Source organism: Salvelinus namaycush, chromosome 34 (genome assembly GCF_016432855.1).
Source record: "Salvelinus namaycush isolate Seneca chromosome 34, SaNama_1.0, whole genome shotgun sequence".
Classification (NCBI taxonomy): Eukaryota; Metazoa; Chordata; class Actinopteri; order Salmoniformes; family Salmonidae; genus Salvelinus; species Salvelinus namaycush.
In genome coordinates, this window is record NC_052340.1 from 22,922,449 (window position 1) to 22,935,557 (window position 13,109).

The 13,109-nt window shown below is 41.1% G+C and overlaps 1 protein-coding gene across 1 annotated transcript in view; it reads left to right on the forward strand.

The window, feature by feature from the left end:
- Positions 1 to 13,109, forward strand: part of LOC120028435 (dixin-A-like) — a 30,683-nt gene that overhangs the window by 5,804 nt on the left and 11,770 nt on the right. Inside the window, exons 2-12 of the mRNA XM_038973654.1 lie at positions 3,903 to 4,060; positions 4,339 to 4,487; positions 8,394 to 8,483; positions 8,748 to 8,801; positions 8,902 to 8,952; positions 9,200 to 9,304; positions 9,459 to 9,512; positions 9,639 to 9,725; positions 9,831 to 9,905; positions 11,580 to 11,789; positions 11,920 to 11,986. Coding sequence (XP_038829582.1) covers positions 3,903 to 4,060; positions 4,339 to 4,487; positions 8,394 to 8,483; positions 8,748 to 8,801; positions 8,902 to 8,952; positions 9,200 to 9,304; positions 9,459 to 9,512; positions 9,639 to 9,725; positions 9,831 to 9,905; positions 11,580 to 11,789; positions 11,920 to 11,986 — 1,100 coding nt within the window. The remainder of the gene's footprint in view (positions 1 to 3,902; positions 4,061 to 4,338; positions 4,488 to 8,393; positions 8,484 to 8,747; positions 8,802 to 8,901; positions 8,953 to 9,199; positions 9,305 to 9,458; positions 9,513 to 9,638; positions 9,726 to 9,830; positions 9,906 to 11,579; positions 11,790 to 11,919; positions 11,987 to 13,109) is intronic.

Consider the following 13,109-nt stretch of genomic DNA (forward strand, 5'->3'; position numbering starts at 1 on the left):
TATAACTATATGCACATGGACTACTTTTAACAATTTCCACTGAACATCACTCTGTTACCTCAGGATCACTCTGTTACCTCAGGATCACTCTGTTACCTCAGGATCACTCTGTTACCTCAGGATCACTCTGTTACCTCAGGATCACTCTGTTACCTCAGCATCACTCTGTTACCTCAGCATCACTCTGTTACCTCAGGATCACTCTGTTACCTCAGGATCACTCTGTTACCTCAGCATCACTCTGTTACCTCAGGATCACTCTGTTACCTCAGGATCACTCTGTTACCCCAGGATCACTCTGTTACCTCAGCATCACTCTGTTACCTCAGGATCACTCTGTTACCTCAGGATCACTCTGTTACCTCAGGATCACTCTGTTACCTCAGCATCACTCTGTTACCTCAGGATCACTCTGTTACCTCAGGATCACTCTGTTACCTCAGCATCACTCTGTTACCTCAGGATCACTCTGTTACCTCAGGATCACTCTGTTACCATGGAATTGACGTTTATCTACCCTTTATCCATTCACTAACACTAACAAACATAGTTGTACGGTTTGTTTAATTTGACAATCTTTTTTTTTTTTTTACATACATTTTCAAGTGAAAAATCTAAGTCTCCGCATTTCTCTTTTATCATGGAATGTGGAAAGTAAAAACAATGTGTAGTATGGATTCTTTCCCTATAGCAACCCCAAGTCAATCTATTTACATGGTATTGCAAAAGGGACAGATCAAGCCAAGGCAGTTATACAGTCGCAGCCCTCATATTCAGTCATGCAATGATTTTTTTTGTTAAATGCAAAAAGACAGATGCTATCCTAACACTACATTAAACCAGACATTAATCTCACACACAGGCTGTAATGTGAGTCTAATTACTCATGTCAACATTCCTCTTCACACCAAGTAACATATGGTTACATAAATGCAATCCATCATCATCCACCAATCTGACAGAAAGGTTCAAACATAGTCTCTCTCCCCTTTTCAACATGTTATGCCCAAGGGTCTTATGTTGAATAGTGGCAGAGATGGGCAAAAATGACAAATTACAATTACAAAATACAATTACAGAATACCATGAAGACCAATGTATTAAAATAAAATACATAATACTTTTGCAAAGCATTGATTTAAAATACAAGTATTGTATCTTGAATTTTCAAAATACAAAATACATTTGCAAGTACCCCCTTAACCTCAACAACATTTTCAGTAACGGTAAAAAAAAGTGTTTTACTTGCTATCACTGTGCTAATGTGCTTGTTTACCTCTTTCTACATTAGTTGAATGCACTGACTGTAAGTTGCTATAGAAGCTAAATGACCAAAATGCTAATGTGAAGGGTAAAAATGAACACTTGCAAAGCATGTTAGGTATTATTATTAACCCCCGAATGAGACCATAATATTTGAACAAAAATGTGAATGGCTGTATAATGGGTAAAGATACATCAAAATGTATTTTGTCATAAAATACCCCCAACAATTTATAAAAATAAAATATGAAATACATAAGTCTATCAAAATACAAAAAAAGACATTTCAAGTGGGCAAAAAACTAAATAAATCATGCTCTCTAAAGTATCTTGTTATAAAAAAGATTGTGTCATGTTTTGTCTTTCATCATGTCTTGTCCCTGTGCTTCCCTCTGCTGGTCTTATTAGGTTCTTTCCCTCTTTCTCTCGCTCTCTCTCCTCCTCCCTCTCTCCCTCTCCCGCTCTCTCTCTCTATCGTTCCGTTCCTGCTCCCAGCTGTTTCTCATTCTCCTAACGACCTCATTTACTCTTTCACACCTGTCCCCTATTTTGCCCTCTGATTAGAGTCCCTATTTCTCCCTCTGTTTTCCGCTTCTGTCCTTGTCGGATTCTTGTTTGATGTTTGCTGCTCCTGTGTCCTTGTTCCGCCCTGTCGTGTTTTTGCCTTCTTCAGATGCTGCGTGTGAGCAGGTGTCTATGTCAGCTACGGCTTGTGCCTTCCTGAAGCGACCTGCAGTCTGTGGTCGCGTCTCCTGTCGTTCCTCTCTACTGACGAGAGGTTTTCAGTTTCCTGTTTTGGATTTACCTTTGATATATCCAGGAGAATCATTGTTTGTTTGATACTGGAATAAAGACTCTGTTTCTATTACGTCGCTTTTGGGTCCTCATTCACCTGCATAACAGATTGGACTGTAGTTCAGGCCAGTGAAATACAAATGACAAAATACGCAAAAAAGTAATTGAAATACATATTTCAAATACATTAAACAGAAATATTGCCCTGAATAGTGGTGTAGTTTATCCCTTGTCTGACAAATGACTTAATAACACAGACAGAAGCATGGTTGTTTTCCCACAGATACTAAGAAACGGATCATGGAATCCCCCATCTGAGAGCCATATCCAATGCCTGGGGTCATAGTACACATGGCTGGATCCCATTTCTAAAAAACACAGAAGAGGGAACATGACAAGAGGCCTAGACCTCATCATAACATACAGACTGACTACATAACAGACCCAGTACCTAACAGACTGACTACATAACAGACTCAGTACGTAACAGACTCAGTACATAACAGACCCAGTACCTAACAGACTGACTTTATAACAGACCCAGTACCAAACAGACTCAGTACCTAACAGACCCAGTACCTAACAGACTCAGTACATAACAGCCCCAGTACCTAACAGACTGACTTTATAACAGACCCAGTACCTAACAAACTCAGTACATAACAGACCCAGTACCTAACAGAATGACTATATAACAGACCCAGTACCTAACAAACTCAGTACATAACATACCCAGTACCAGTACCTAACAGACTGACTATATAACAAACTCAGTACATAACAGACCCAGTACCTAACAAACTCAGTACATAACAGACCCAGTACTACCTAACAGACTGACTATATAACAGACCCAGTACCTAACAGACTGACTATATAACAGACCCAGTACCTAACAAACTCAGTACATAACAGACCCAGTACCTAACAGAATGACTATATAACAGACCCAGTACCTAACAAACTCAGTACATAACAGACCCAGTACCTAACAGACTGACTATATAACAAACTCAGTACATAACAGACCCAGTACCTAACAGACTGACTATATAACAGACCCAGTACCTAACAAACTCAGTACATAACAGACTGACTATATAACAGACCCAGTACCTAACAGACTGACTATATAACAGACCCAGTACCTAACAAACTCAGTACATAACAGACTCAGTACCTAACAGACCCAGTACCTAACAGACTCAGTATATAACAGACTCAATACATGCTGAAAGAGGAAATCATCCTCTCAGAGACATTGAAATCATTGTTAGTTTTGAACTGATGTCTCCTGAAGAAAAAAACTATCCTAAGAATGTGTTCATCCCAAAAAAACTAAAACAGCATGTTTCTAAATCCTGCCCCTATTTTACTTTGAAAGTTGTTTGACTCAATGTGTCCCATGTGTCTGCTGTTGCCTGTAAAGTGTATTCTAATTTAAGTAAAACTTTATACAAACAGTCACTTATGTTTGTGTCAATCAAGTTGAATGAATGAATGAACAAACAAAGTCCATCTCTGTGTTTACTTTCACTCCCTCCATATTTATTTGGACAGTGAAGCTAAAACGTTTAATTTGGCTCTATATTCCATCATTTTGGATTTGATATCAAATGTTTAAGTTTTAGCTTCACTGTCCAAATAAATACGGAGGAAGTGTATGTTCACAGTGTATCATTCAGTTGAAATATTGCTCAGTCCAGATGGCATTTATGTACAGTATATGTAATTTCAAGAAGAATAATGTCTTCCTTTTATATTTATTTACTGTTTCTTTTTATTTGGCTCAGCAGCAAACAAACTCATTCCTTATTCCTGTCTTTTCCCACCATCTGTTGCAGCCTCAGTTCAGCCAGCCCTGCACACTCCCCTAAAGAAGAGTACATCATCGCTCAGTCCACAGACACTCCTAAAGAAGCATTTATCTCAGCTCAATCTGAAGACCACGCCGAGCCTGGGGATGACAAATCAGAGTTGACGGAAAGGAAATCTGATACAGGTTGGCTGCACATCCATTTTCTCTTGCTGAGATCTGTTTCCATTTGATTAATCTGCTACAAAAAGGATGTTTTATCATGCCCGGTCTGTTTCTGTCTCTGTCCATCTATCCATCTGTCTGTCTGTCCTTCTGTCTATCCGTCCATCCCTCTGTCTGTCTGTCTGTCTGTCCATCTATCCATCTGTCTGTCCATCTATCCATCTATCTGTCCATCTATCCATCTGTCTGTCTGTCCTTCTGTCTACCCGTCCGTCCGTGTGTCTGTCTGTGCCCTCCAGAAGAGGTGTTGTCTCTCTGTGGCCTGTGTCCTGCCCCAGGGCATGGTGGGCCAGAGGAGGAGAGATCATGGGAGGAGCAGCTGGAGTGTCACCAGGAGCAGCTGGAAAAGGAGATGCAGGAGGCCAGGAGGATGGTGTTCCGCCTGCAGGTAACTAACAACACACACACACACACACACACACACACACACACACACACACACACACACACACACACACACACACACACACATGCACTCACACAAACACACACACACGCACTCACACATGCATGCACCCGCACACACACACACCGCACACACACATAAACCAAGGTTATATAGTAAACTAAAACTGAAACTAAAATAAATGAGTAAACTGAAATAAAATAATTAACAAACCTGTTTGAAAAACTAAAACTATGTTGAAACTATTATCTAAGACTCCAAAACAAACTAAAAGTAAAATAAAAACCATGATGAATTAAGTTCCGTTATAGTTTTTTGCGGGGCAAAAATCCAATGGAGTTTTCAAGCTTCTGAATCTGGCGGGTCACATTGAGATTGACTTCATCATTTAAAGGTAGACTCAGCGAGATGACTAACCACAAGCAGCACTGCAGATTTCGGGCACGTTTGAGTGGTAAGGCTAAAGCAACCGACTGCAGACGAAAATCGAGGAGTGAAGTTGGGGGAGGTGCATCTGGGACAGCCAAAAGTCGGACACTAATGTGGTTTTCCAACAGTAACCCACTGGGCACAGACGTCAATTTAACCTCTATTCCACGTTAGTTCAATGTAATTTCATTGAAATTATGTGGAAACAACGTTGATTCAACGAGTGTGTGCCCAGTGGAATGGCTCAGATCAACATGGCAGTGTTGCCACTTTTTATTAAATGTTTTCTTTATAAAGTCGAAATATTTCTAACCCCCATATCACACACTCACAAACTGAAGTCATAATACAATATTATGTGTGTAAACATTGTACAATCAATTAGGCCAATATCACATTTATTTGCATATATCTACTGTACCCTAGTGATTTGTTGACAATAAAGCCTCCCACATTACAGGCGATGGCTACAGGATGAAGTTGATGAAGAGCAACTGCAGAAACTTGCCGTTGACTGCAGTCAGAACTTCATGATCTTTGATCACATGATTTTTGTAAAGTTCCTGCAGTCGACATGTAGGCGCAATTTTTCCCCCAGAATGCAACACACTTTGAAAGGCAGTGACACTTAACCAAAGTGATCCGCTCGAACACATCCAGTGAGATGGCTCCTAGCCTCTTACATCTTTCTGTCTGTAACACTAAAACGGAAACAAAATAATATAAGAACGAAATATAACTGTTTTTATGAAACTTAAACTAAATAAAAAGTAGTCAAGTGGATCTGAAAACTAACTGAAATAACAATCTTAAAACTAATAGAAATAAAAATGAATATAAAAACACAATAAGCTTGACACATACAGATTTTTTTTAAACTTAACCTTTATTTAACTAGGCAAGTCAGTTAAGATCAAATTCTTATTTACAATGACGGCCTACCAGGGAACAGTGGGTTTACTGCCTTGTTCAGGGGCAAAAAAACTGATTTTTATCTTGTCAGCTCTGGGATTTGATCCAGCAACCTTTCGGTTACTGGCCCAATGCTCTAACCACTTGGTTACCTGCCGCCCCATCCACACAGATACCTGCCACCTAGATACACACAGTCAGTCAGACAAACATATGCTGAACAAAAATATAAAACGCAATATGCAACAATTTCAAAGATTTTACTGAGTTACAGTTCATATAAGGACATCAATTGAAATAAATTCATTAGGCCCTAATCTATAGATTTCACATGACTGGGAATACAGATACGCGTCTGTTGGTCACAGATACTGTACCTTAAAAAAAGATAGGGGCGTGGATCAGAATTTGCTTCATGCAGCGCGAAACATCTCCTTCGCATAGAGTTGATCAGGCTGTTGATTGTGGCCTGTGGAATGTTGTCCCACTCCACTTCAATGGCTGTGCGAAGTTGCTGGATATTGGCGGGAACTGGAACACGATATCGTACACGTTGATCCAGAGCATCCCAAACAAGCTTAATGGGTGACATGTCTGGTGAGCAGTGATGCCAATTTAGCAATTTTGTTGCTAGATTTAGCAACTTTGTTTTCAAACAGCACCTAGCAACAAATTTAGCTACTTTTAAAAATGTATTTGGAACTTTTAGCAACTTTTGAAAAGTGACTCAAACGCTAAAATGCACACATGTTCCCTCTAAATGACAAAAAAAAATTTTTTCTGTCACACACTGTCACAACACACGTGCCTGGCTGCAAAAGTGCATTGTGAGTGACGTCAGCAGCAGGGCAGCAGCAATTTCAGCAAATTGAAAATCATTGTTGGCTGACTGCAGCAGCAGTAGCACGGGTTCGACGAGCCAAACCCAATGAATATAGTTGGTCACGAATGTTTGATCTTGAACAGAACTTACAACATCAATCAACAAGTTTCAATCAAAATTGTACAGCCAGAAGAACAGAAAAGAGTGGGAGTCTGTACCTGAACAAATGTCAAATCCTATTTTTTGCAGAGATGGCCAGTCAATTTGAGTAACGTTATTGTGTATTCTACGTAATGACGCAGTTTTACGTTATCACGCAATGACATCACAATGTGCATTATCATGCTGAAACATGAGGTGATAGCGGTGGATGAATAGGACGACAATGGGCCTCAGGATCTAGTCACGGTATCTCTGTGCAGTCAAATTGACATCTATAAAATGCAGTTGTGTTCGTTGTCTGTAGTGTAACAGTATAACTTTAGTACGTCCCCTCGCCCCGACCCGGGCGCGAACCAGGGACCCTCTGCACACATCTACAACGGTCGCCCACGAAGCATCGTTACCCATCGCTCCACAAAGGCCGCGGCCCTTGCAGAGCAAGGGGCAACACTACATCTAGGTTTCAGAGCAAGTGACGTAACTGATTGAAACGCTACTAGCGCGTACCCGCTAACTAGCTAGCCATTTCACATCCGTTACAGTAGCTTATGCCTGCCCATACCATAACCCCACCACCACCATGGGGCACTCTGTTTACAACGTAGACATCAGCAAACTGCTCGCCCACACGATGCCATACATGCGGTCTGCGGTTGTGAGGCCGATTGGACGTACTGCCAAATTCTCTTATGGTAGAGAAATGAACATTCAATTATCTGGCAACAGCTCTGGTGAACATTCCTGCAGTCAGCATGCCAATTGTACTCTCCCTCAAAACTTGAGACATCTGTGGCATTGTGTTGTGTACAAAACTGTACATTTTAGGGTGGCCTTTTATTGTCCCCTGCACAAGGTGCACCTTAGTAATGATCATGCTGTTTAATCAGCTTCTTGATATGCCACACCTGTCAGGTGGATTAATTATCTTGGCAAAGGAGAAATGCTCATTAACAGGGATCTAAACAAATTTGTGCACAACATTTGAGAGAAATAAGCTTTTTGCGAATATGGAACATTTCTGGGATATTTTATTTCAGTTCATGAAACATGGGACCAACACTTTACATGTTGCGTTAATATTTTTGTTCAGTGTAGCTTTATGGGAACATGTTTAGTGTGTCTAAAACGTATCCCTCCAAGGCTCCAGCTAAGGTAAGTATACAATGAGATTGTGATCATCCAAGCTTTATCTGGTATCAGGATTTAACTGCTCTAAACTAGCACAATCTAATCTATCATGTCAGGTATAAAAATCACCCCCCCACCTCTACCCCGCCCAACTGAGCTTAAAATGGTCCTGCAATGTCCAAGCCAAGCATTTGCTCTATTTTCACTGTCCAGTTCAGGTTGGCAGCCGTGTGGTATAGGTGAGGTTGTACATCCATGTGTGTGTGTGTGTGTGTGTGTGTGTGTGTGTGTGTGTGTGTGTGTGTGTGTGTGTGTGTGTGGCTGTCTTTCTCTCTGATGTGTTTTTATACTGTGAAATATATTCTGGGTGTATAGACTTTATGTTACGTGTACAGTAGGTACAGTATGTGTCTATCCCTCTCTTCTCTCTCCAGGCTCTACTGCTGCACGGCTCTCTCCCTGAGGACGAGCAGGACGTCTCCCTGGGCTTCGGGGATTGCAGGGCTAACTCTGAGCAGCAGCTGGTACTGTGTCCGCCCCCATCCTCTTTAGTCACTTTAGATAATACAGCATGTTCAGCCTTTCACTGTGATGTGACGGTGTCAGACCTTGGCATGCTATAATGTTTTTACTGTCACTCTAGAGTCCAGAGAAGACGCAGATACTGTTGAAGCATGAATTAGTCTATGTTATCTGCTTAGCCTGCTTTCATGCCAGGTCACTGTCTCCTTATAAGCTCTGACATTTCTCTATTCTCACATAATGCCGCTCATCCCCTCGCTTTGAAGGTTCTAATCCGCAGTCGTCTGGACCAAAGCATGGAGGAGGCTCTTGATCTGAAGGTACAGTAGTAATTGGGCTTAATGCTGCCATAAGAACACAGACCTTCCCCTCCTAATGAAATGTCTCTGAGTCTGTCTGTCTGTCTTTCTCTCCTCTCAGAGGGAGCTTCTAAGGCACAAGCAAGAGGCACGCCACCTTCAGGCTATTAAGGTAAGACCTGCCAGTCAAACCCTCTTAAGTTTGTTTGAATCATTACTTATACATGGATTACTGGCTTTTATTCAGTTCTCATGCCAGATTTGTGTAGAGAAGCAGCCCCTTTTAGCCTCCAGTGTTCCTTTACAGTAGAGTGATGTGCTCTGTTTTAGGCTTCATAATGATCCATATGTGGGTCCTTACTCTTTGGTAGGCAAGCCGGCCTCTCTAGCGTTGTCTTTGATATGCCTTTCCTCATTAGGATGCTCTTCAGCAGCGTATGTCTGTACAGGAGGCTGCGGTGCTGCAGCTGAAGCAGGAGCTACTGAGGTGCAGCATGGGCAAAGAGCAACTGGAGGGGGAGAACGTGAGTCAGATGATATGATAATACATACGTTGACATTTAGAATGAATATTTGACCTTTATATTCAATGGCTCTATCTATTTATGTATTAAAATATTCACAAAATGTTTTGTTCATCCACGTTACAAATATAAGTATATTTTTGTATATTTGTAGGCAGAGCTCAAGCGGAAGTTGAGCGATCGGAACAAACTACTCAATGAGTATGAGGTAAGATCAGGAACTAAGTGCATTTTCACAATTTCAACACACTTTAACACTTTTGAATATGATTATGTAGTTGAAATGTATCAAAGTATCACAGATATCTCAGTGATATGTCTATAAAACCAGCAGCAACTTGGAAAAAAGGATAGACTACTTCAGCAACAGCAAATGAAACTGGACGATGCTCGGCACAACTCTAATGAAGGAAGCCACAGGGTATGGTACCATAATCAAACTGCTTCCACTGCACTTACAGTAAGTGACATGTATATGTTGTAGCTTGCAAAGTTGGTAAGATTTATTATATCTATTTTTCTTCAGTCATCTAGGAGTGAAAAGAGTGGGTACAGTAACTCTGTGAGCCCACCCCCTGGTCCGGCCTTCCAACACACAGCTGTGAGTCATGTACGCCTACAGTGCATTCGTAAACTATTCAGACCCCTTGACTTTTTCCACATTTTGTTACGTTACAACTTTATTCTAAAAAAACTTTTTTTAAATCCTCAGGATTCTACAAACCATACCTCACAATGACAAAGCAAAAACAGGTTTTTAGACATTTTTACAAATATATATGTTTTTACATAAGGATTCAGACCCTTTGCTATGAGACTCAAAATTGAGCTCAGGTGCATCCTGTTTCTATTGTTCATCCTTGAGATGTTTCTACAAGTTGATTGGTGTCCACCTGTGGTAAATTTAGTTGATTGGACATGATTTGGAAAGCACACACCTGTCTATATAAGGTCCCACAGTTGAGTGCATGTCAGAGCAAAAACCAAGCTACGAGATTGAAGGAATTGTGCGTAGAGCTCCAAGACAGGGTTGTGTCGAGGCACAGATCTGGGGAAGGGTCCCAAAAATGTTCTGCAGCATTGAAGGTCCCCAAGAACACAGTGGCCTCCGTCATTCTTAAATGGAAGAAGTTTGGAACCACCAAGAGTCTAACTAGAAGTGGCAGCCCGGCCAAACTGAGCAATCGGGGGAGAAGGGCCTTGGTCAGGAACCTGATGGTCACTCTGACGGAGCTCTAGAGTTCCTCTGTGGAGATGGGAGAACCTTCCAGAAGGACACCCATCTCTGCAGCACTCCACCAATCAGGCCTTTATGGTAGAGTGGCCAGGCGGAAGGCACCCCTCAGTAAAAGGCACATGACAGAGTTTGCCAAAAGGAACCTAAAGACTCTCAAACCATGAGAAACAAGATTATCTGCTCTGATGAAACCAAGATTGAACTCTTTGGCCTGAATGACAAGCGTCACATCTGTAGGAAACCTGGCACCATCCCTACGGTGAAGCAAGGTGGTGGCAGTATCATGCTGTGGGGATGTTTTTTCAGCGGCAGGGACTGGGAGACTAGGCAGGATCGAGGCAAAGATGAACAGAGCAAAGTACAGAGAGATCCTTAATGATCCTTAAACTTGCTCCAGAGTGCTCAAGACCTCAGACTGGGGCGAAGGTTCACCTCCCAACAGGACAACGACCCGACCGAACATATCTGGAGAGACCTGAAAATAGCTATGGAGCAACGCTCCCCATCCATCCTGACAAAGCTTGAGAGGATCTGCAGAGAAGAATGGGAGAAACTCCCTAAATACAGGTGTGCCAAGCTTTTAGTGTCATACCCAAGAAGACTCGAGGCTGTAATCGCTGCCAAAGGTGCTTTAACAAAGTACTGAGTAAAGGGTCTGAATACTTATGTAAATCTTATATTTCATTTTTTCATTTTTAATACATTAGCAAAAATGTCAAACATTTTTTTCCCCCTTTGTCATTAAAGGGTAATGTGTGTAAATAGAGGGGGAAAAAAACAATTTGATCAATTTTAGAATAAGGAAAGTCAAGGTGTTTGAATACATTCTAAAGGCACTGTATGTACATTTCCTACATGTGTTTACATGTTGGTGGGAGGGAGTGTGTGATTAATTTAATGTGTGTTTCATGTCATCATTATAGCTGTCTCTAGAGCTAGAGACCTAATGGAGGTTAAAGGCCATAGCCAAATGATCAACAACCTTCAAATTGGCCTGGCCACCAGTTCTAGTGGTTAATGTCATTTTGTGTGTATTAGCAGGGAGAGGAACTGCAGCTGGTGAGGGAGGCCCTGCGTAGTCTGAGAGATGGTTTCTCAGGTCACGACCCTCAGCATCACACCCTGGACACACTGGAGCAAGGGGTGGCCAGTCTCATGGACCGCCTATACACACTCGACACACGCCGCAGGCAGCAGGACAGAGGGGTACACACACACACACAACAATTCACACAGAAGACCACAGAGGTGGGTGCTGTGTGCATGCTGTTAGCGTTATATTTTGCACCTGATGTCATAATCATGTGTTTATCGTGTGCACATCATGACTGGCTGAATTGGCATTTCTTCTAGTAACTGTGACTCTGTCTTCTTGTAGGGTCCATACAAATCACCAGGACGAAGAGCCAACCCCACAGACAGGGACTCATGGCCACCCAGCTCAAGTAAGATATACTGTTTATTACAGTGCCTTGCAAAAGTATTCACCACCCTTGGAGTTTTTCCTATATTGCTGCATTACAACCTGTAATTTAAATGGATTTTTATTTGGATTTCATGTAATGGATATACAGAAAATAGTCCAAATTGGTGAAGTGAAATTTAAAAAATAACTTGTTTCAAAAAAAATTATTTTATTATTAAAATGAAAAAGTGGTGCGTGAATATGTATTCACCCCCTTTGCTACGAAGCCCCTAAATATGATCTGGTGCAACCAATTACCTTCAGAAGTCACATAATTAGTTAAATAAAGTCCACCTGTGTGCAATCTAAGTGTCACATGATCTGTCACATGATCTCAGTATATATAGTTGAAGTCGGAAGTTTACATACACCTTAGCCAAATACATTTAAACTTTTTCACAATTCCTGACATTTAATCCTAGTAAAAATTCCCTGTCTTAGGTCAGTTAGGATCACCACTTTATTTTAAGAATGTGAAATGTCAGAATAATAGGAGAGAGAATTATTTATTTCAGCTTTTATTTCTTTCATCACATTCCCAGTGGGTCAGAAGTTTACATACACTCAATTAGTATTTGGTAGCATTGCCTTTAAATCGTTTAACCTCTTGAAGCTAGGGGGCAGAATTTTTATGTTTGGAAAAATAACGTTCCCAATGTAAGCTGCCTATTTCTCAGGTCCAGATTCTAGAATATGCATATAATTGACAGAGTAGGATAGAAAACACTCTAAAGTTTCCAAAACGGTCAAAATATTGTCTGTGAGTATAACAGAACTGATTTTGAAGGCGAAAACCTGAGGAAATCCAACCCGGGAGTGCCTCTTATTTTGAAAAATCACTGTTCCATTGCCTGCCTTTCGTCCATTTAACGGGATATCAACCAAATTCCTTTTCCTATGGCTTCCTCAGGGTGTGAACAGTCTTTAGACATAGTTTCAAGCTTTAATTCTGAAAAATTAGCGAGATTTATCAAATCGCGTCAGTGGATAGCTGAATGTCCTTCCATTAGTTCATGCGCGCGAAAGTTGTAGCTCAACATTTTCTTTATCTCTGTTATTGAATAGTTTACCGTCCGGTTGAAATGATATCGATTATTTATGTT